This window comes from Rhinichthys klamathensis, unplaced genomic scaffold (genome assembly GCF_029890125.1).
Source record: "Rhinichthys klamathensis goyatoka isolate OS25496 unplaced genomic scaffold, OSU_Roscu_1.1 h1tg000050l_1, whole genome shotgun sequence".
Classification (NCBI taxonomy): Eukaryota; Metazoa; Chordata; class Actinopteri; order Cypriniformes; family Leuciscidae; genus Rhinichthys; species Rhinichthys klamathensis.
Window position 1 is genome coordinate 5,523,644 of NW_026606596.1, and position 25,264 is coordinate 5,548,907.

Below are 25,264 nucleotides of genomic sequence, written 5' to 3' on the forward strand. Positions count from 1 at the left end.
TGGTGTTAGCTAGTGAAAAGTTAATTGCATTAGGGCACAGATCTCCCAATAAAAATCATGTTTAATCAGTAGCAGAAATACAATCATTAAACAAGATGGAGGTGGAGGGTTTTTGGGGGTGAAACGCATTTTCAGCGGCTGTGTTTAACATTCATTTTTACAGTGACTCACCACTGTTAAGGTGCCAAAAAATAACAAAAAAACACTTTGATGTTTAGCAGAAGCCTCAGGTAAAAGTGTTATACAACACCATTTCTATGACTGCTGACTTAAATTAGCAATAAGGCTAGTCACTGCATCAGATGCCATTTGGTACGAAAATATAAAGCATTCGCTGCACTTTTAAACGCCTCAAAGAAAAGAACTGTCACTTAACTTTGGTAACAACATCACGTTGAGGTTTTGTTCTATTTGCATTTTATTACAGCTGCCATAAATGAGCTCTGTGCATTTGTTGTGTCTATAAAGAGGAACGCTGTGTGCACTTGCTTTCTAAAGTTACGCTAGACTATGAAGACGGAACAGTGACAAACTTAATTGTTTGGGAATTTTAAAGAAAAAAAGTCTCTGGAGGCAATAGTCTGATGTGACTTGTTAAGGTGAACAGATTTCTGAAATAGTAACCATTTAATAACTTTATAAATATCATAAAATGTATTGCAGTTTTGTGTATTTTAAGTAATTAAGGCTGGGAATCAAAGCACATATCCTAATAGAGTGGTAAAGTGATGACATATATTTGTAGCATTACCCTGATTCCCTCTACAAAAACCCAATAGGATTTTCCTATTGGCTTTTTTGATAATTGCAGAAAATAAGCCCTGTGACCAACACATGTTTGATTTTCAAACATTTGAAGTTTTGTTCACCATGATAATCTTTACAAATGAACATAATTCTGAATTTTGAAGCCCAAATAGAATCACTAGAAGTGAAAAGCTAAACATAGGCTGTAAACGATCTACACCATGGTCACAAGACTTCAACATCACCACCAACTCTTTTTCGATCTTTATTAAAAAACATTTGCCCCAAAAGTTTGTGTTGGAATAGTTTGTATGTGCACGATTATAAGTACAGAAGCTGTGAAAGAGGACTAGTGATTAGATGAATTTTCCTGTTCAGCATGATGATGCATCTCCGACAACCTCTGCAACCACTTGTCAGCAAGTAAAAGCTTTAATGAGGACCTATTATGGCCTTTTACAAAGTCTTGATTTTATTTTTGGAGTCTACAAGAATAGAATATTCACGCTTGAATGTTCAAAAAACATTATTTTACACATATTTTACATTGTTGTAGCACCTCTCTTTCCAGTCTGTCTGTAACGCTCTGGGGTGCGTTTCCCGAAAGCATCGTTAGCCAACTATGGTCGCATAGTCAGCATAGTTCAAAGAGTCGGTGTTTCCCGAAACCATCGTTCCAACGAACATTCGCAAACAGCATCGCAAAGTTGTGTGGTTGGAACCATAGGCGTAATTCTATGGGGGGACAGGGGGACACGTCCCCCCCAATATTCAAAGAAGGACAATTTGTCCCCCCGAATATTTGAACATACTGTATGATTATGCGGGCAATATCGATGTGATTGCAAATACGTCTTTCTTTCCAGCTCCGAAAATATAAAATCCCAGCCGGTCCATTTCCCAAATCCATTCGACTTGCCTTACACTATATATTAACACAACCTATTTCTCCTGAAATCCATGTCATGTTTTCCCTATACCTTTAGTAGCTCGTGCACCGTCAGTGAGTTAGGAAAAACCAAACACAAGAAGAGTTAGGAGCGCGAAATCTGACAGACATTTGGCACATATCTATGAATGGTAAATATCCTGTATTTGGCTGACATAATCCCTTAGATAACGACCAGGTGAATTTCACTAGAATTTCAAATTGTAGAATTTGTGAATTTCGACTGTAATACTATACAGCTTGTATGAATGGGAGGGGCTATTGACAAGCTAGCCGACAGCTAGCTAACGTTACTGTATACACGCTACTGCATTCAAAACAAAGATATAGCTCTACATAAAATATGCGCCCCCATTGGACCGTCACCAAAGGGCCTCTCTCGATAGGCTGCTGCAGTTGCCGCAGGACAGCCAATAGGCACGCAAGCCGCCTTTGCCTATGTCTGTATGCTGCCGCAACGCGTTTTACATTCATTCAAAATTAAGGGTAATTTTTTGGCTTCAATATCTCGTGGAAAAGAGGTTTTCCCCTATAAAAAAATAAACGTCTCGGGTTACGACTGTAACCCTCGTTCCCTGAGAAGGGAACGAAACGCTGCGTCGAAAATCGACACTAAGGGGAACGCCTTCAGCGTGACGCGTCTGAAGCCTGTATGGAACTAGTCCAATCTTGATTGGTGCTGCGTGATGACGTCACTCGTGACGCCGCATGTGACGGTGAACCGGAAACTATAAAAGGACACCGGCAACATAATGGCGCCAGCTTTCAATTGGTCGAAGCAAGTCGTTCTCAGGAGCGCGAAGGAGTGGCCGAGGGACGCAGCGTTTCGTTCCCTTCTCAGGGAACGAGGGTTACAGTCGTAACCCGAGACGTTCCCTTTCGAGGGAACTTCCGCTGCGTCGAAAATCGACACTAAGGGGAACGAATGCCCACTGCGCCACTCCGAGAGAAACGCCCTGGTATGAAATCTGGCATACTCAAGACGAGAGAACTTGAGATCCCGGTGTAGAGGGCAGATCCAGACTGTAATGTTTTATGAAGGTGTGAGGGGAGGCCCAGCCTGCGGCATCACAGACCTCTTGAAGAGAAACTCCTGACAGTAGAGCCTTAGAGGAAGCCACTCCTCTAGTCGAGTGGGCTTTCACCAGAAGAGGCGAAGGCAAACTGCGCGCCTCGTAAGCTGAAGATATAGCCTCTACTATCCATCTACTGATAGTTTGTTTAGAAACAGGAGAACCCTTCTTAATTGACCCAAAGCACACAAGAAGTTGGTCTGACTTTCTCCAGCCCAGGGTCCTCTGAGTATAGACCTCCAGGGCTCGGACCGGGCACAATAAATGTTGCTTAGCTTGCTCATCCGACACATGCGGTGGAGGATGAAACGCCTGAAGAATTATAGACCGTGCCACATTTGTCGGCACTTTAGGCACATAGCCAGGTCTAGGGTGGAGAATGGCCTTTACCCGGCCAGGAGCGAACTCGAGACACGAGGGAGCAACCGATAAAGCCTGCAGGTCCCCAACTCTCTTGAGGGACGTAATTGCCAGCAAGAAGGCCACCTTAAAGGACATAAATTTCTCAGACACCTCATCCAAGGGCTCGAAAGGGGCCAAGGATAACCCTTCGAGGACCACTGTCAAGTCCCAAGAGGGAACTCTGGACTGGACGACAGGCCTCATCCTCCTTGCTCCACGAAGGAAACGAACAATAAGTGGGTGTCTCCCCAAGGTGCCCACCCCTAGAGGCGTGTGGAAGGCAGCTATGGCCGCCACATAGACCTTAAGCGTGGACGGGGAGAGCCCGTCAGAGAAGCGACTCTGGAGGAACTCCAGCACTGAAGCCACCGGGCAGTTAACTGGGTCCAACTGAAGTTCTCTGCACCATATGTTAAAAACATTCCATTTTAATGAATAAAGTTTCCTCGTGGAGGGGGCTCTAGAGTTTAAAATGGTCTCCACAACCTCAGTTGAGAGACCAGTATTTACGAGCTGGTCCCCCTCAGGGGCCAGACCCACAGCTTCCACAACTCCGGCTGAGGGTGAAATATCGTGCCCTCGGCCTGAGAAAGAAGGTCCCTCCTGATCGGGATTTGCCAAGGAGGGCCTGCTAGAAGAACCATGATGTCCGAAAACCATACTCGGGCCGGCCAGTACGGGGCTACCAGGAGTAAGCTGATCCCGTACCGCCGGACTCTCTCTAGAACCCCTGGGAGCAGAGCGATAGGGGGAAACGCATACAGACGTAGCCTCGGCCACGTCTGTACCATGGCATCCAGCCCCAGGGGAGCTGGATGCGATAGGGAGAACCAGAGTGGGCAGTGAGAATTCTCGTGAGTGGCAAATAGATCCACTTCGGCCTGTCCAAACTCCTTCCATATTAGCTCCACCGACTCTGGGTGGAGTCTCCAATCCCCGGGCCTCAGCCCCTGCCTCGACAGAATATCTGCTCCCACATTGCTGCTTCCAGGGATAAACATAGCCTTGACTGAAAGAAGTTTGCCCTGGGCCCACAGGAGGACCTGGTGCGCCAGTCTGCATAGAGGGCGCGATCTCAGGCCCCCCTGCCGACTTAAATAGGAGACCACTGACGTATTGTCTGTTCGTACCAGAACATGATGGCCTCTGAGGTCCGGAAGAAAGTGCTTGAGAGCCAGAACTACCGCCAACATCTCCAGGCAGTTGATGTGCCAAGACAGATGGTGGTCTTTCCAAAGCCCCCTGGTGAAGCGGCCTTCCATAACCGCACCCCAGCCTGTTAGGGAAGCATCCGTGGTCACAATTTTTCGCTGACACGGTGCCCCCAACAGAGGACCTAGGGAGAGAAACCAAGGTTTCTTCCACATTATCAAGGAATGAAGGCATCTGCGCGTTACCTTGATAATGCGAAAAGGGTTCCCCCTCGGGGAAAACCCCTTGGTCTTGAGCCACCACTGTAAGGCTCTCATGTGCAGCATGCCAAAAGGAATCACGTTGGACGCTGCCGCCAGGAGACCCAGCACTCTCTGAAAGTGCTTGACAGTGATGGTTTGGCCCAGCCTGAAACTCCTTATTGTGGTCAAGATGGAATTTACACGAGCAGGAGACAACTGTGCCCGCATCGTAAGTGAGTCCCAAACTACTCCCAGGAACATAATCCTTTGCAGAGGAGTCAATGAACTCTTCTTGACATTGAGTCTCAGTCCCAAGCACCTTAGATGGTGCAGAACAACATCTCGATGTTGAACTGCCACTACCTCCGACTCTGCTAGAATTAGCCAGTCGTCGATGTAATTGAGGATGCGAATGCCTTGAAGTCTGAGAGGAGCAAGAGCAGCATCCATACATTTGGTGAAGGTGCGTGGTGACAGTGCTAGACCGAACGGAAGAACCTTGTATTGGTAAGCCTTTCCCCCGAAAGCAAACCTTAGAAACTTCCTGTGTTGCGGAAGGATGGAAACATGGAAATACGCATCTTTCAGATCTATCGTTACAAACCAGTCCTCGGACCTGATTTGACTTACGATAATAGGTATGGTCAACATTTTGAACCTGTATCTCCTCAGAGACCGGTTCAATACCCTGAGATCTAATATAGGACGTAAACCCCCATCCTTCACTATGAAGTACCGGCTGTAGAACCCGGCTTCCTGCTCTTGAGGAGGAACATACTCTATGGCCTCCTTTGCTAAGAGGGACTGAACTTCCTGTTCCATGACCTGACCCTGCTCGGAGCTGACCAGTGTGTGCACGACCCCGCTGAATCTTGGCGGGCGATATTCGAACTGGATTCTGTAGCCCTTCTCTATTATATGCAGGACCCACTGAGATATATTTGGAAGACCCTTCCAGGTGTCTAAATATTCTACTAGGGGGATCAGTCTCTCGAGACTGACCTCTGGTGTTACATTTAAAACCTCGGTGACCTGAAGCAGATGACTGGCAGGTCTTAACCGAAATAATTCTTCTGCAGGCCTCTTGAGAGGAAGCGAACTCGACCGGGCCACCAATATTACGGGTGGACACTGCGATCTGCGTTCGCTGGAAACCGATGCGTCCCGAAGCGCCTTTGGCGGCGGGAAGCATACATCGATTTCCTGAGGGCTCCGCGAAGGAGCGAGTTGTTGACACTCGATCGCGGGGGGGAACGCCCTCAGAGGCCTGCGCAACACGTCAGGACCTCTTCGACGAAGCCTTCCTCGCCTGAATAACGGTCCTCAGATCCGCTTTCGGCAGAGAAGACTTCGGTTGAGAGTGTTGCCTCTGGCTCCAAGCCTTCTTCGGGGGAGCACGAGAAGCAACACTCTCTCTTTGTTGTTGCATGTGGGAGGAGCTGGCGGCCGCCTCGTGGGACTGCCCCCTGGCAGCAGACCCATGCGACTTGGGACGACGGCGGGGGATTAGCTGTTTTAATGCGGCTGATTGTCGTTTTGTCTCCTGAAACCTCTCGACGACTGTATCGACTGCGTCGCCGAAGAGGCCAGAAGACGAAATCGGGGCGTCGAGGAGGAAGGCCCTGTCCCTATCCCCGACGCCCGACAAATTCAGCCACAAATGCCTCTCCGTTGCTACCAAGGCTGCCATAGAACGGCCGATTGCACGGGCCGTCTCCTTAGTAGCACGGAGAGACAAGTCAACCGCTCGACGCATCTCTTGAATATCGTCGAGGGCGACCTCCCCGCTATCGTCCACCTCTTTCAACAGGTCGGCCTGGTACGCCTGCAAGAGCCCCATTGTGTGCAGGCATGCACCAGCCCGACCTGCCGCCATATATGCCTTCCCAACCAAGGCCGATGTTGTACGGCAGGGCTTGGAGGGAAGCGCCGGAGCCCTCAGGGACGATGCAGCTTCGGGCGAGAGATGAGATGCAAAAGTCTCTTCAACCCGAGGCATCGTCCCATAGCCCATCTCTCTCGACCCCATTATGGTGGAATATATATTGACATTGGGGCTGGAAAGTCGAGAGGAGAAGGGCTTATCCCACGACCTCGACACCTCGGTGTGGAGATCGTGGAAAAATGGAAGACTCCGGCGTGAAGGTTGTGACTGGGTTTGCAGGAAGCGCTCATCGAGTTTACTTTTTACCGTCGCTTCCTGCACTTCTAGTGGCCAACTGATGTTTAGTTTGGCCACAGCCCTAGTCACAACCTCCAGCAGCTCCTCAGATGCAGGAGAATGGGGTGGCAGATCCCCACATTCCCCTGCACCGATGCTCAAATCATCCACCTCCTCAGAGGCAGACAATTCGAGCATCTGGTCCTCATCACGGGCGGGAGAAGCCGCAGGGCGGGCTCCCGGCCCGCGAACGGGACCATGGGAACTGGCTGATGAATGTTGAGAAAGGGCCTCAGCAGTCTCAACATCCCCAACCAGATCCCTTTGCGATCCCCAGGAATGCAGGCGCCGCGCTGCCTCGGCAGCCGCGGGACCCGATCCCTGGGGAACGCGTGCCTGTCCTGATTCACTGAACAGGCACAGCCGGGAACGGAGCGTTCTCATGGGCATGAGATCACAGTTTGCACAGACAGCACCCTCGAGTGCTGCCTGTGCATGCTCCATTCCCAAACAAACAACACAGAGCGAGTGTGTGTCACCCTCGCTCAAAAAGCGTGGACAAGGGGACGCACACTGTCTGAACTGCTTCTTAGCTGCCATCTCTCACAATATACAATCACAAACAACACCAAATAAGACACACAGTCACATAGAACGCTTGCTGAAGATCAGAAAGCTGGCGCCATTATGTTGCCGGTGTCCTTTTATAGTTTCCGGTTCACCGTCACATGCGGCGTCACGAGTGACGTCATCACGCAGCACCAATCAAGATTGGACTAGTTCCATACAGGCTTCAGACGCGTCACGCTGAAGGCGTTCCCCTTAGTGTCGATTTTCGACGCAGCGGAAGTTCCCTCGAAAGGGAACAGCATTTTCCCTCATAAGTACATAACTGTTTTACTATCATTGCTCAAGACTTGATATTAGAATATTGTTATCCTGTAACAGTAATTTAATCAAAATGTTTATAGCCACTACTGTATATGTTTATAGAAGAATATAAGAGAGAGATCACTGGCCGCTTTGTTGTCAATTCAGGCTTGTAATTGATGCCGATGCTGTAATCATTACAGGGTGAGTATACGTTGGTTTGACGATCAGATGTAATAAAATTAATTCTGTTTTAAGTAATTTGGGTATATTTAAATTACATTGTCCATTTTGCATTTTTATATATAATTCTAAGTACAATATACAGCGGTTGGACAATTAAACTGAAATACTTGGTTTTAGACCACATTCATTTATTAGTATGGTCTAGGGCCTCCTTTACAGCATCAGTTCATCTTGGGAATGACAGATAGATTCAAGTCCTTCAAAGTGGCCAGAGGAATTTTGAGCCATTCATTTTCCAAAACAGAGGCCAGGTCACTATGTGATGCTGGTGGAGGAAAACATTGTCTGATTTGCTCCTCCAAAATACCCCAAAGTGGCTCAAAAATATTTAGATCTGGTGACTATGCAGGCCATGGGAGATGTTTAACTTCACTTTCATGTTCGACAAACCACACTGTCTCTAATCTTGCTGTGTCTATTGGAGCATTAACATGCTGATGCACAGCACCCCCTTCAGGGTACACTGTTTGAACCATTAGGGGCACATGGTCCTGCAGAATGGTTCAGTAGTCCTTGGCAGTGACACACTCATCGAGCACAGTAGGGCATGCCATGATATTGCAGCCCAAACCATCACTGATCAACCCAGTGCTTCAGTCTGGGCAGCAACTGTCCAGGTGTTAAGACTCTTTGAGGTAACTCCAATGGATGTGGGAAAAACAGAGAAGATGGACTCATCAGAGAACAAAACATGTTTCACATTGTCCACAGCCCAAGGTTTACACTGCTGCTGACACCAATGAAACCGACATTTGGCATTGGCACGAGGGACCAAAGGTTTGGCTATATCAGCCTGACCATGAATACTGACTCTGCGGAGCTCCCGACAAACAGTTTTGAAGGTGCCCATTTAATTCTGCAGTGATTTGGGAAGCTTTGGTTTAATGTTTTTTGGATACAATCCGGATTAGTACCTGGACATCCCTTTCAGGCAGCTTCCTCTTCTGCCGACAGTTACTTCTGTTGGATGTGGTTCGTCCCACATGGTGTCATTGACACTGGGTTGACATTACCCAGGATACCAAAGCTCTCATCTCGATATACCACAAAGACTTGCTCACCAGCGGGTTGCGCACCTACAATTTGTCTCCCATTATGTTGTGTGGATTGCAATATTCCACGTACAGTTGTGCTATTGTTCTGCTAATTCAACCTTTACACTCTGCTCTTACTGATGGAACGTAAAAAGTGAAGATTGGCCACCAGGCCTCGCATATACAGTATAGGTGTCAAACCTCCAACACTATATTGGCCAGTGTTTCGGTTTCATTGTCCAACCCTGTATGTATATTATTAAGCGTTTCAGAACGTCCCTGAGGACGCGGGTTTCGTGACATCATCGCGTACAAAAGAAGTCAAATTTCATTGGCTAGGTGTCAACCAATAAAATGACTCCTTTGTGCCCTCCCCTGCCCTGCCTTTCTCTCTCGCCGCCACTGAGTTTGCAAGTGCACAAGTTAGTTTTGCATCTAAATTATTTGAGATTTGAGAAGTTGCAAGTACCTAATTGAGGTTGTACTGCGAACATGAATGAAAGAATAGCACAACTATGTACTACAAGTTTGTGTCTGTCATTGTATTTTTGTGAATGGCATTTTACACATTTTGTGACTACTTGTCTGTAGCTTCAAATTCAAAATGCAGTTTTTTGACTAGCCTATTGTCTGAGTGCAAATCTCAACATTCAACTTCAGATTTTTATTTTATAGGTTTTCACATTGGAGCTGTGAGTGTTAATTTTATCGTACGAGTATGAAAACTTAATGTACAAGTTCTCAAAATCACATCTACATGCTCTCGAGTTTTGCTACTCTTTTACCTTCATAGTTTGGAGACAGTGTTCTGCTGAATTATCTAAGCCCCCTCAAACCCAAGCAAAAGCACCCTCAGTTGATATTGTAATAATATATTGGCAAGATAGATTTGGCAAATGCTCCAGAGCATATTTCTGTTTGCGCTCTGGGGAACGTTTAATGTATCCATTTACAACGTGTTTTTTCAGCGATGGCCAATCACAGAGGTGTTTAAGTTAGTCAGAATCCACTCACCGCTCAAAATCTTTTTATTCAGTCAGTGCTGAGTTATGCAGGCTCGCGAACTGACAAAGCGACAGCGTTTAGTGGTTGTAAAGGGAGCAGTCTTGGCTCGCTTCTGATGCTACAGCCTTTATAGTCCATTGAATAAAACTATTGTTTTTTTAATCCTGCTAAGAGGACCGACGGCCAACTGCATGCTGCAACGTTTCGGAAGTGACATCTACATATAAATCCAGGATTCACTCTGCACTAGACAGAAAAATTACATGTTAAAATAGTAGCGCATTAAAGCAATGTAAAGGCAGACTAATAGATAAACAGAAAAATATTCGTAGCTAAATATTTTTGAAATTCTAAATAATCTTAAATGTCTCACTGTGCACAGTTATGGTGGAGCCATTGCTTAGCCTAAATCTGCACCACCAGTGATCTGATTCTGGAACCGGGCTTGTAGGCATAATAGGCCAAGAAGGGGGGCTCAAATATGACCAAATAAAAATATTTGTATTTTACTAATTTGTTTATTTTAAGTTATATTGTGCTTTGTTGTTATAATATCTGCTGGAATGTAAAAAAATAAAATAAAAATCAGTGTTGAATAAATATTTTTTATTTGTAGTTTTTGTCATTGATTTTTCTTTGAAAAGCAATACAAAGGGCCCTATCATACACCCGCCGCAATGCAGCGCCAGGCGGGACAATAGCAAATGCATTTGCGCCCATCCGTTCGCCCGCTGATCTGAAAACGAGGTGTGTTCAGGCGCATTGTTGGCGCGTTGCTCTTTTTAGGCAACAGAAATAGACTGCACCATTGACCAACTGAAACCTGGTCTAAAGTCAATGGCACAGTATTTTTTAGTAGCACCTATAGGCAGGTGCACAACACGTGTACACTCTGCTTATTACACACACAAGGACGCGCAGCAGCACACAAACATGTCAAATTTTACAAATAAAAGGATGTAAAAGATTATTATTGTGTACATAAAGATATAGTGGAATCCGGCTTGTCCCGTAGATGGTCTGCTTGCGCGCTTTAACCTCGTGCACGAGTAGATCCGTTTCCGTTCAGTCTTTCCGCTTGCAAATTCCACCATGTAAATAGCAATCCGCCATGGCGCGAGCACAACTGCCTTTTAAAGGGAATGGGAGATGAGACTCTGATTGGTTTATTGCACGTTATGCCCAAAACACACCCATTACTCATTAAGAGAATAGGGACAACCCTTTTAGACCATGCGCCGGGTGCGCCGACCATTTTTCCCGTCGTTAAACTAGGACATGCCCTAAGTGCGTGCGCCGTGCGCTTTAGACCATGCGCTTAGATCGTGAAAACAGGGCCCAAAGTAGTAAAAAGCATTTTATTTAATTTATGCAATGGTGGAAAAAAATTTATTTTATTTTTATTTATCAAGTATTCGGATATTTTCCGAATTTTCATGTCGGTGTATCCCTAATTATTTCAAATTGTGGGCTCTTTTAAAGTGTAAAAAAACGGGCATTTCCAAGGAAGCAAGGATGTCTGATCACCCCATTTTGTGTTGCTGGTGCCTTTTCTTACAGCGAGAGTTCAAACTCTGGAATAATCCATGCATCTCCATTCTGCAGTGCAGAGATAGGAGATAAAAAACGCTGTGTGTGCGAATTAATGTATTTAAATCTTAATCGGCCTTTTAGCAAGGAACCTCACACATTTTCTAATAATTATGCCTGATAGTGATGTGTTGATATCCATTCTGTGGAGATCTTCATTAATTTTATATTACAAGAGGAGAAATTAACCAGTTTAGACACTATAGGGTGCGTTAGCACAGTTTAGATCAATTGGTGTTATCTTTCCAACTTTAAATATTTGCATATTTCTAACTTTCTTTTCCCTCTACGAAAAAGAAAGTCTTCCACTGATAAGATACAAGAGCCTGTGAGGCACTATCAACAGTTGGTCAATAAAGGATCTCTGCTGATCTTTTACGTTATACGAAACGTGCTAACATTTCAAACATGCAAGTATTTCACCTAAGGATATGCAGCTTATGAGTTTGTGATATGCTGTTGTTCCAATTAATGTGACTGATGCAATCGATTCAGACATTTTTTAAGCGATCTACAACCATTTATCAAATGTCAATTCCTCACACATGCACAAATACAGCAACCTGAAAGCTTAACATAATTACGATTTAAGTGACGTGATAATTTGTTTCAGTTTAATCAGAGGTGGCATATTGAACGTCATCCAATCAGAGTGATCTTTACATCACTTAAGCTCCTAATGAGCTGTACGAACATATGAACGCTCACACTCAAATAACGGCTCAAGGTCATATTCTCACACTCCAGCATATAAGGTCAAGCTCATTATTTGTCCATTGACTGCAAACAATATGAAATAAAAAGAGACTTTTTTCTCTAATTCATTATTGGCTATTTTGTCATAAAAACAACGACCTGTAAACAGGTTCTGGTAAAAGAATAAGTATATTTACAAAGACAGGTTAGTACTGACATAGAAAAGCTTATCAAATATCAAAACACTGACATTACTTTGAAACTTTTTTTCTATTGAATTGTCCTGGCAGGATGTGTGCAATATTAAACAAAGCGCAATATTCCGAGTCAACGAAACAATTTACTTTTTTGTCAGCAAAATGTAAGTGAAATTTTGCTAATGTGACCACAACTGATGCATATATGATGTAGTTACAACAAAGCAAATGAAAACTTTTGACTTTTTTTGTTACGTTCAACAAATGCACTCTTTGAAACGAGTGGTTAGCGCCGTTTAGTGTTCCCAACCACGTCTCTTCTACGTGCGACATTTTCAAAATAGCCAATAATCAATTAGAGAAAAAATGTAGCAGGCAATCTGAGATAAAACTTTCATTTTACTTTAAATTTTACACCCTGTGTCAAAATGTCAAATCACAAATGAGTGAGGGATGATGAGGACCATGTAACAGACAGAAACGTCCACAGCTAATACTGTTTCTCGTCACTTTGTTAGCCTTTGTTAATTGTCTGCAGTTGAAGATAGGGGTTAGATACGGGCTGAGCGACTGCATCGAGTCACGTGACCGTCTCAGGACTCAAAACACCACCTCCACGTTTAATGAGCAATTATCAAACCAAAAGCCCACTCTGTGTCTAAGCTGTCAACAACCTTCCAGCCTCTCTAATGCGAGCAGTGTAAACTTTATAATTGCTTTCAACACAGAATAATGAATCAATTTTCTGTCTGATTTCCATATGCAGGGAAAATTAATGCAGTGTAATGCGCTTTACTTGTCTAATTGACTCCTTCATTTCATGCGGTGTTTCTAAAAGCAGGAGCAAACAGCCGTGGAAGCAAGGGATCAGCGTCGCCTCTGCATCTGGAACAATATATATAATTTCTTATCTCATTTCTATGAAAATACCATGAACATTCGGTTTCCACCTTTGCCTTCAATTTGCATGGAAGCAATAACCATATCAACACCACAGATGCACATCATGAGAATAATATGTGAACATTAATATACATATGGAGCAGGGAATGGCCTTTTTTTAAAGAACATTTTCGCCATAAATGTACTTATAGTGTTGTGCATTTTTCTTTCTGCAGTCCTCATGGCCCTGTCTGCCCGGAGAGCCTCACGGGATCATCCGCCCCCTCCGAGTCTCCCAGCGCTGGCAGAGGGGCACACTAAGGAAATGTGTGCATGGGAAACGATTAAAAGACCTCCTTCTTCTGCATGAATAAAAATCAGTGGGACAGTAGCTGGAAATGGAGTGTGTGTGGAAATGAGTTGATGGGCTGAGGAGGAGGGCCATGAAAAGGTGTGTGTGTGTGTGTGTGTTGGTGGGGTTTTGTTATCTTTGTAGGGCAAATGCTCCCATAAAACCCTAGTAAAATCACAGACATCGTGCAACAACTGCATAGCAACCAACTGGCAATAAAACCGCAGCTGATGAGCAAGCATCATGGGGGAGATTTTTTGCAGGAGTAAGCAGCACAAATGTAAAAGTCACCAATGGTAGACAAGGTATACGATGATAGACTTTTTTTTCAACTTTTTTTTTTTTTTTTTTTGCAAATCTGGTGATGGAATTAAAGGCCCACTGAAGTGCCTTGAAACACGCAGCATTATTCAATGTGTCGACGTAATTATCACTGAAACAAGAAGACAGGGCAGGATATATCGAACAGCTCCTCCCCTTTTTTAAATAGCCTATAGCATTTCGTTTATGTCACAGCTCGGCCAGAGCCCTTGAGCTCGGTAAAGCCACAGTTTCCTCATAATCTCTAACCGTTTCTCCTCCATATCGCTTTAAAATAAAGAATTGTGCAGAATTCAAATGGGTCCTATATGTTTTCTGGTATGCGTTGACTCGCAAATATGACCCGCTCTGTGCTATCGTGTCTCTGGACCGGAGCAGACTGTGTGCGCAGCGGCACTGTGCGCTGTGGTGGTTCACGTGACACTAACATGAAACCAGACTTCATTCCCAATGGAAAGCATATTTAAACTGTCTGAATCATTCCCTATACCCTATATAGTGCACTGTGTGCCATTCACCATGTAGAAAATAGTAAATGTGTGAACAAGTGACCATATTAGCCGCAGCTTCAGCATCTATTTATAATGTAGGGTGCGGGACGCTTTAGATTCTAGAGAGCATTTGATTGGACAGAAAATCTTATGAGAATCTGAAGTGCAGAGTGATGTCATCACAATCATTGATTCATTTTAGCGGAAGTGAGAGACTAAGTTTTTAATGCTTATATCTTCTAAATGTGAATCTTGTCATTGTTTTGGAGCACACTAGCTTATATATAATAACAGTAAGGCTAACATCATACTAAAAGCCAAAAAAATTCAATTTTGAATTCATTGGGGGGACTTTGAGCACATTCATTAGGCTCAAATGGCACTAAATTAAAAGATTACATTTTATTATACAGTTTTAATAAACAATTTCAGTTTAATTCATTTTTAGATTAAAAAATGTCATATGGTATAGCAATCGAGTAAAACATTGTCCTTGCACCTTTAATGAATTTACTTATTCATTATTTTTTCAATATCGTTTTCAAAGTAAAAAGTTTTTTTTTTGCATTTTCGTGGATTATTATAATACATTTAATTAGGTTTTGGGGAGGGGGTTAATCGCATCACATTACAATTTACAACCTGAAATAACATTTTCTTTTCAAAATGAACAGATAGTTATTATCAACCTTATCACACAATCCCAACACAATTGAATGGATTGCACCCAACACAATCTCATTGCAAAATCTTATGTTTTAGCGAATTGGTGGCTAAGAATTCGTACACAGTCTCATTTGTATGTTTTCGTACAATCTGTTTACAACCCAGTGACGGGTGAATGTCTATGGGTGGTCCTTCATTACTACTTCATTATTAACCATTAATCATGGTTTCACTTTATTTTGATGGTCCCTTTAACACATTCTGTTGACTATAAGTAACGTTGCTTCTACATGTCTATAGACTCATTAGAGTGTTAGTAAAGTATTAGTAGACTGGTAGGGTTATAAGAATAAGTTGACGAAGTTGCAAAGTTACTACTAATCAGTAAAATGTCTGTTGGAGGACCATCACAAATTCACAATAAAGAGTTAGCAGATATTAAGCAGAGAGTCTACTACTCTAATCAGAGTTAGTTGACATGTAGATGCAAAGTTACTTATTGTCAAAAGAAAGTTCAAAAGAGACCATCAAAATAAGGTCTCTTTGGTTTTTGTATGATTCACATCATATTAATGTATACAAAATCACCACCTCGTAAAATAGTTACCCTTTTCCTTGAGATTAGGTTTGTCGAGCTGAGCTGCAGACCACGCCCTTTTTTGCCTGGGTGCTTTGGTGCTGGGTGTGGTGCCCAGCTGCAGTCAGCTAGTTAGTCACCTGGTGGGAAGGATCTGGTAGGCTAATTAGGGGATTTGGCGTCACTCACAGGATAGTAAGCAGGCTGGTAAGATGTGTGGAGGAACTGGGAAAATGAGACTGCAGGACTAAAGCTTGTTTGAACAAGGAAGGAGTCGGTGAGATGTTTGTGCAGTGTGGTGGATTTTAATATTAAAGTGAATCATATAATTATACTTATAGGGTAAAAATGTGTGTATAAAATCATGTGTTTGAATTGTAAGCAAGTGTTATACATTTAACATCATGAAGATTGAAAGCATGGTTAAAAGTAATGTATTGTGAAGTTTTAAAAGGGTAAAAACTGGAAGTGTGGGATTGTGTTTGTAGAGGGTTAAAGCTGCTAGAGTTTAAGGTTAAATCATGTGAGCAGTGCTTTAAAAGTGTCTTCAATTTTTACTTATTCTTAAAGACTAATTTTCTAGTGTTTAGATTAAAGTATTTTGATTTTGGATTGTGATGCTTTATTATGGTTACTTGGGTTTATTATGTGTTTTCTTGATTTACTTGTGTTTGTGTTTAAGGTTTTTTACCTGCTTGTGGCCACGACAACTTTCAAATAAAAGAAAGAAAAGAAGGAATTGATTCCTGGTCATTGAGTAAAATCCAGTCCAAACCTTCAGAGGCAAGCATTCCCTATCAAGTGGGGGAAACTGCAGGCATGAACGTCACTAGAGTGAAGGCACTTGACAAGGTTAAATCGCACCACATTACTTTTGGATGGATTGGGAAACCAATTTCTTTCACATGTTTGTAAAACTTCTTTACAAACTTTTATCTAAGAAATAATAATTAACTATTATGCCAAACTACTGAAAAAGATTTTCCAAAATCTTAGTGACATTTTACTTGTAGCCCTCCTGCCGGGTAGAATATTGTGGCTCACAATGTAAGAATCTGTCTAGGGGATCTTAAATTTATCCACTACCCCGGTGGAGGCACATTTCCCTTCAGTTACAGTATCAACACTTAACCCAGATCTCAGATCTTCACCTGATAGTGTCAGATTTGTGTTTTCTATTTGGAAATAATAATAAAAAAAACACTATTGTGTTTACCTTTAGATTTTTTAAATACAAATCTCTCAAAGGAAAAAAATAATAATTAATAATAAACAGTCTTTCCACAGGAAATCACACAAAATTATGGCAGATCAATAAACATGCATTTATTATTCTCAGTACTCTGTTGTCTTTGTTTTTTTTCCTCTTTGAATGACCAAATAATTCAATTCACAAAGTCACAACCAATAATCACCATAAAATAAAATAAAATAAAATGTCAATGTAATAAATTTACCCAGCTGGGATTTTCAGTACACAGATGGCGCGCTAGTTGGAGCTCTTTGATGCAAAACCAGAGTAGGCTACTCACGAATCAGGAAAAAGAATTCCAATTGCAGAATGCTCACTCTTCAACGAGATGACAAACAGCAACCGTGACGCAACCCACGACGACGTTGAGTAGGCCTCGATGAACTCCTCCCTCGTGGTGGTTAGATGCATCCGCGAAAATCCACACAGATCTCCCGATTTCGACAATCACTCGGTGTCAAAGACAATAAACACACAGTTGACATGAATTCCCAACTACATACTCCACTGCAGTACTTTTACCCAAAATAAACACGGGTATATTCTTCCGGATTTCACACGAATTACTCAACTTCTTATATCTCAAACTGCAACACTGAACTTGAGAAAATAAACACGGATATATTCTTCCGGATTTCACAAGTAAAACTAATAAAACAAATCAACGATGATAGGAAAAAAACACAGATTTTCTCACATGGGATCCTCGTGCTAGATATCCTCTATCTCTTTTACTCACGTGAAACTGAAGTGCGCATGCAGTCTTTCAGCGAACTCTCTCGCATTTCTTTTCCGTTCGGCAAGCTGCAAACTCATCCATGAATTTTTCAGTTCACACTATACTCTCGTCACCGAGCTAGCACTAAAACCAAAAAATCTGCGTGAGCGTCGACCACTGTCAGCTTTCCTCGTGTCGAACTTCCCAGAAAAAAAAAAAAACCTCGCGAGAGATTTAGGGGTCAAAGTCCACCGTTTTCATTGTCCAACTGAAACTCTCTCAGAATACTCAATAAAATGCAGCCATTTTATGAGTTGTTTTCCCTTACACACATATTGAAAAAAACTTTATAAACATGTCTCATATTTAAACATAAAAAAAAAACAAAGTCGATCTACACTTTGTTTGAGTGTATGTTTTCAGACCCAAGATACAAATAATAAAATTCTCTTTTCAAAGAAAACGACAGTTATACGTTTAGAAACACAAACATTTATCCAGGTCTCTACATTCTCCCCCCACCAAGAATCGTTATGTCCCCATAACGAGGGAAAACTGAAAATCACACAATTTACATTTCAATACCTTATCTCTTTTCACATTTTTAGACACCTATCCACTTTTCAAATGAATGAGCAAAATAATATCACAATAGACCCATGTCTACACTGAAACAAATTACTCAAATTAGCGTCTAGTCGTTAAATCAACTGAACAAGTACTTAACCTTCTTGCAGGCACATTCATCCACAAAAAGATGGTAGAACAATATCTAACAGGACTTACACTTTTAGTTTGAGCAATGGCAGGCTCAAATTTTGGCTTCCCAAGAGTATCATAGGTAAACCTCTTAGGCACAGTTCTCTCTCTTTGAGACCTTCTCTGCTCTTCAATTACCTCAGTAGAGATACATTGAGTTACATCATCGTCATTCACATTTGAAAAGTCTTGCACATCACTTTCAACATCATCACCAATGTCTGACAATTGGCTCACACTTTGCAAGTTATCAAAATCACTTTCTGGTAGCAGTCTTGAAACAGACTCTACAGACTCATCTGTCTCAACTCTTTGAGGAATCTCAACTCTGGCTCCAGAATGCTCAAATTTCTCAGAAACACTCTGTTCAACAGTCTCTGAAACAGCATTATCAGAAATCCCTGCATCATTCTGAGGAGTGTCTCTTCTCCTAGTAGTCAAAGGATGATTTTCAGGTACGTGATACCACACTCCATACATTTCATCCTCACTCTCTGAACTCACATCAGAATTCTGATCAACTCTGGCTTCTGTTTCCTGTCTTAAAGATGTATTCTCACCTTCTTGTGCTGGACTTTGTGTCTGTCCAGCATTCTTCCTTTTCCTCAGAACTCTCTTCCTGGGTTCCAGGACACGGTCAGGAACTTGTTGCTGTCTCAACCCTTGTCCAACAGGAAGAATGTGATTCCTATGCAGAATCTTGACAGGTCCAGTTCCACTCTCTGGCTTAAGACGGAACACAGGTAAGTGAGGCATCTGGCTCTGGACAAGGTAGGGCTCAGCACTCCATCTGTCCGCCAACTTGTGCTTTCCTTGCAATCCAAGATTCCTGATCAGTACTCTATCTCCAGGAACAAGGTGAGAGTAATGCAGTTTCTGATCATATCTCCTCTTATTTCCTGCATTCTTCTTTCCAGCTTTTTCCTCCGCCAGCTCGTATGCAGACTTCAGCTCTTGCTGCATGATTTTGACAAAACGCTGGTAAGACTTAGTGGAAGTACTATCACTAGACACACCAAAACTCAGATCTATGGGCAATCTGGCTTCCCTTCCAAACATAAGGAAGTAAGGCGAGTATCCTGTGGCTTCATTCAGGCTGCTATTGTACACATGTACAAGATGCCCAATGTGACGGCTCCACTGTGGTTTCTGCTTTGGATCCAGGGTCCCCAACATATCCAAGAGTGTCCGGTTGAACCGTTCGGGTTGCGGATCACCCTGGGGATGGTATGGTGTTGTCCGGGATTTCTCCACTCCTAACAAGTCAAACAACTCCTGGATGAGCCTGCTCTCGAAATCCCGTCCCTGGTCCGAGTGCATCCGTCTAGGCAGTCCATAGTGAATGAAGTATTTCTCCCACAGGACCTTTGCAACTGTGGACGCCTTCTGGTCCTTAGTCGGAAACGCTTGGGCATACCTTGTGTAATGGTCAGTGATGACTAAGACATTGCCAATGTTCTTGGAGTCTGGCTCAATGGATAGAAAGTCCATACACACAAGATCCATAGGTCCATCACTGGATAAGTGTGACAATGGCGCAACTCTCTTCGGCAGGGTCTTCCTCTGAACACATCTGGCACATGTTTGACAGTACTTCTCCACCTCCATCTTCATTCGTGGCCAGTAAAATCTCTCTCTTACCAAGCCATAAGTCTTGTCAAATCCCAGGTGTCCAGAATCATCATGAAGCGACCGGAGAACTACTTCATGGAACTTTCTGGGCAAGCACAATTGCTTACGACGGGGTTTGTCTGGAGCTTGAGTGCATCGAGACATCACTCCATTCTCAATTTCTAATCTTTCCCACTCTCTCATGATCAAGGGAAGATCCTTGTGAGATTCCTTCTTGACCTTGCATGGATCTCCTCCTTTAAGAGCTCTCCATATCTCTCCAAGACAAGGATCCTCTTGCTGGGCACGTGACAGATCTGCAGAACTCAGTTTTGGAATCATAGAAGTATCCAGAGTGGCTAAGTTGCAGTAAGCTCTGGGGACTGATTTAGGAGATCCTCCCAATGACGTGACAATCCTGCTGGCAGATGTGAAACAGTTGTACTTGTCTTGCACTGGCAGCTTACACAGGGATCTCACTCCAGAGGATGATATATTAGTCCACTCCTGCTCCTTCACTCCCCTATGAGGACGACGAGACAAAGCATCGGCATCAACATTTTGTCTCCCAGGCCTGTACTTGAGACTGAAGTCGTATGCAGAAAGGGCCGCCAGCCACCTATGTCCCGTAGCATCCAGTTTGGCTGTGGTCAGAACGTAAGTTAGCGGGTTGTTGTCCGTCTGCACTTCAAACTTTGCTCCGTACAGGTAATCATGTAGCTTGTCAACAACAGCCCACTTTAACGCCAAGAACTCAAGTTTATGGACTGGGTAGTTCCTTTCAGAAGGCGTCAAGCTTCTGCTGACAAACGCTACAGGCTTCAACCCCTGTCCTTGGTCCTGATACAGCACCCCGCCCAACCCTTCACAACAGGCATCAACATGTAAGACGTACGGGAGCTGAGAATTAGCAAAGACCAACACAGGAGCCTGGGTAAGTCTCACCTTCAACTCATTGAAAGCAGCTTCACAAGCATCAATCCATCTACTTCCAAATGGATCCGAGGCTTTGTACACAACTCTGTCGGTGTTGTCCCCAGCTTTAATCTTCTTCAAGGTCTTAGCTGGTAGACACCCCTGCAGCAACTGGTTTAGTGGGTAAGACACTCTTGAATAGTCTTTGACAAATCTCCTGTAGTACCCACAGAAACCTAAGAAGGAACGTAGCTCTGTCACGTTCTGGGGCATGGGCCATGACTGGACAGCTTCAATTTTGGAGGGATCAGTCGAGACACCATCTTGAGACACGATGTGACCCACATAGCTGACAGAAGTCTGACAAAAGGTGCACTTGTCCAAGGACAACTTCAACCCTTCGCTCTGCAAGCGGTCCAACACCTTAAGCAGCCTCTCCTCATGCTCCTCCAAAGTCCGTCCAAAGATAATGAGGTCGTCCAAGTAGACCAGCACTTCCAACAGGTTCATGTCTCCCACCGTCTTTTCCATCACTCGTTGGAAAGTTGAGGGAGCTCCACAAATCCCTTGTGGCATCCGCTGGAATTGGTAAAACCCCACTGGGCAAATGAAAGCTGTCTTCTCTTGGTCGTCTTCACTCAGAGGGATCTGATAATATCCACTCCTAAGGTCCAATACACTGAACCACTGGCTTCCATTTAAGCAGGCCAGAGCATCTTCAATGCGTGGAACAGTGTATTGGTCAGGGATTGTGCGACGATTCAACGTTCTGTAGTCCACACACATCCTTATCTGTCCATTCTTTTTTCGGACTACGACGATCGGTGAAGCGTAGGGACTTCTGGAGTCGGCAATAATTCCAGCCTCTTTTAGCTTCTCCAAGTGCTGCCTAACATCCTCAATGTCGGCTGGTGCCAGCCGCCGTGACCTCTCACGAAAAGGCTTCTCCTCTGTCAGTCTAATGTGATGTTGAGTACTCTTTGAACATCCCACATCAAATTCATCGCAGGAGAAAACATCCTTTCTCTCCAACATCTTTTCGGCCAGCCGTTGTTTCCATTCTGCAGAAACCGATGTATCGCCAAAATTAAATGAATCCTTGGTCAGTTTGGTTTGGCCACTACTCTCTCTGGGTTTAGAGACGGTAGGCACAACGTCAACCGGAAACACATGGGCGATCGGCATTCCTCTCTTAATTGTCACTGGGCAAGAAGAGACATTCCTAATAGTGACTCCAATTCTTTTTGACTGGACAGCAGTAGCAGACTGCACCTCAGCTCTCACTAGCAGTTCCTCAGGAAAACGGGACTCCTCAGGCTGATCCACTAACAGGGTTTTAGCAGATGATGTGACTGGGTATTTCAGGATTCCAGAAACCCTCACAATCTCTCCCGGAGTCAACTTCAACGGCTTAAGGCGATGAAACCAGACTGTCCCTCTACAGTCATCAACATCACACTTGTTAACAGCAATGACCCGTTCATAGGCAGTTCTGATCTCAGGATGAACAGTCAGGGTATGAAGGAAATCATTACCCATCTTCGTCTTACAAACGTCTACAAGCTTCTTTACCACAGCCGTGTTTGTTCCCACCAGAATGTTGACATCACCTTTCATGACAGGATCGGGACAGACCAACACAAGTGCATCTATGGATTCCGCCACTCCTGCCACAGATCCTGGAAACTCCAGCCTTAAAGACAAGCAGCCATCATAAGGGTATCTCTGCGAGCTTAATCCCCATATCTCCAAATTTTCAATTGGTGTCAATGGCAGATGCTTTAAGTGTTTCTCATAGAAGGATCTGTACAACAGTGTGACCTGCGATCCACTATCCAGCAAAGCCTTAGTGTAGATACCTTCCACCTGGATGGGAAGGACAGAGCTAGGTCCCACTAACCCGTTCGGAAGATCTACTTGCTCAGCTCTTGCTCTTTTGCACTTTGTGGAACGTGTCTTCCCCGGAGCTTCAGGCCGTTCCTCTACTGAGCCCCGGAGGCATTTCCCGATGGCTGTCTCATTTTGATGAGCCGCTGGTTTACTCTCCTGAGATTCTCTTCCTTGGTACAATCACGTTTCAGATGCCCATCTTCTCCACATCTGTAGCAGAAGATGTTAGCCTTGTTCACTGGTCGGGTTGGTGTTTTGCTTTCTGCAATCGCAGCTAAACTGTGTGTAACGGAACGGTCGTAAGTCACTGGTTCTTTCGCCACGGCTGACAAGCGAGACACCTCGTTCTTTAGCCCCCTAATCTCCCTCTTCAGCATTTCTATTTCTGGATTGGCCAGATTGGTGTTACCAGATGACTCATTCTTTGCCGGGGGCACCCCAGACACAGCAACATTTGCATGCACTGAGCTCCTTTGTCTCAACATACTCTCTTCTTCTCGCACCTCTTTCATCAGCTCATTGAAAGGAGGAGGAGCACACAGCTTATGTGTCATCCTCAAGCGCATTGCCACTAGGTCACTTGAAAGAGCACCTCTAACTATTTGCTGCATTCGAAGACGATTCATTGCAGGGTACTCAATGCCTCTTTTCCTCAGCATACTGTGCAGCATCCTATCCAATCTCATTATGTAGGCTGAGAGCTTCTCTCCCTCACTCTGATAAGTGCTCCTAAATTTTAGCATCAAATCTGCAGCATCCTCCGTGGTGCCAAACGCTGACTCTAACGCACTCAGGTAGTCACTGAAAGCAGCAGATGGATTACCGGTCTTTTCGAACCTTACAATGTCCGCTGCAGGACCTCTGAGACACTCTACTAGTCTCTGCTTTTTGACATTATCCGAACACTGCCACTCTTCCAGAATGTGAGTAGTCTGCTCCACCCATACCTCATACTCATCCTCTCCATGGGGAGTGGGAATGAACCCAGAGAACGGACGCAGCTTCCTATATCCAACTCTCTCCTCAGATGAAGCCACATGACAGGTTTGAACAAGGGAATTTATGGCATCAACCAGTTTAGTGTCAAGCACAGGGGTAGAGGAAGCCAAACTTGGAATGTCAGATAGCGACTTTCCCTCTGTTTGAAGAAAAGACATCAGCTTAGTCTGAAACTCATCTTCCCTACTATGTTTAGGTGCCTCAGCTGCAACATGCACAACCTGCGTGTACCAGGTACCTACTTCAGGTCCTCCGAGCTCTGCAGGTATAGACATCTCTGAAACATTGCTAACTGTCTCAATCAGAAGAAACTGCTGTCGCTTAGTCTTATCAAAGAGGCGATCAAGTACTTTGCATTTCCTCATTCCCAGAGCAGCATCCAGCACTTCATAAACTACTCTGTCTTCACAATCTGCAGGTACATTGCTCAGAATGATAACCCTGTCCAACTCAACACCTTTCTCTCTGCACCAATCAATAACCTCACTAACCTCCATTTTGTTCACCTGTGTCCTCAACAGTATGTGCTCAAAAAAACAGGTTATGACTGTTAAGCATTAAAGTTCTCTTCACAGAACTCTCAAAGAAACAATATACAAATAAATCACTTCCAAAATAAAAAAAAAATTTTTACAGAACACACAGTTCACTGTGTCTGAAACACAATCTGAATAATCTGACTAATCCCGGACGAGCCCCCACAAAATGTAGCCCTCCTGCCGGGTAGAATATTGTGGCTCACAATGTAAGAATCTGTCTAGGGGATCTTAAATTTATCCACTACCCCGGTGGAGGCACATTTCCCTTCAGTTACAGTATCAACACTTAACCCAGATCTCAGATCTTCACCTGATAGTGTCAGATTTGTGTTTTCTATTTGGAAATAATAATAAAAAAAACACTATTGTGTTTACCTTTAGATTTTTTAAATACAAATCTCTCAAAGGAAAAAAATAATAATTAATAATAAACAGTCTTTCCACAGGAAATCACACAAAATTATGGCAGATCAATAAACATGCATTTATTATTCTCAGTACTCTGTTGTCTTTGTTTTTTTTTCCTCTTTGAATGACCAAATAATTCAATTCACAAAGTCACAACCAATAATCACCATAAAATAAAATAAAATAAAATGTCAATGTAATAAATTTACCCAGCTGGGATTTTCAGTACACAGATGGCGCGCTAGTTGGAGCTCTTTGATGCAAAACCAGAGTAGGCTACTCACGAATCAGGAAAAAGAATTCCAATTGCAGAATGCTCACTCTTCAACGAGATGACAAACAGCAACCGTGACGCAACCCACGACGACGTTGAGTAGGCCTCGATGAACTCCTCCCTCGTGGTGGTTAGATGCATCCGCGAAAATCCACACAGATCTCCCGATTTCGACAATCACTCGGTGTCAAAGACAATAAACACACAGTTGACATGAATTCCCAACTACATACTCCACTGCAGTAC

At 43.7% G+C, this 25,264-nt stretch overlaps 1 protein-coding gene across 1 annotated transcript; it reads right to left on the reverse strand.

Moving 5' to 3' along the window:
• Positions 1-22,890: 22,890 nt before the first annotated feature.
• LOC130082767 (paraneoplastic antigen Ma1 homolog) lies at positions 22,891-24,294 on the reverse strand. Its single transcript, XM_056247617.1, has one exon. It carries the CDS (start codon positions 24,292-24,294, stop codon positions 22,891-22,893), a length of 1,404 nt encoding a protein of 467 aa, XP_056103592.1.
• Positions 24,295-25,264: the final 970 nt, after the last annotated feature.

What these genes read in the sequence shown, in the direction of transcription:
- LOC130082767 (XM_056247617.1), bottom strand. Translation starts at nt 24,294, where the DNA reads ATGGAGGTTAGTGAGGTTATTGATTGGTGCAGAGAGAAAGGTGTTGAG.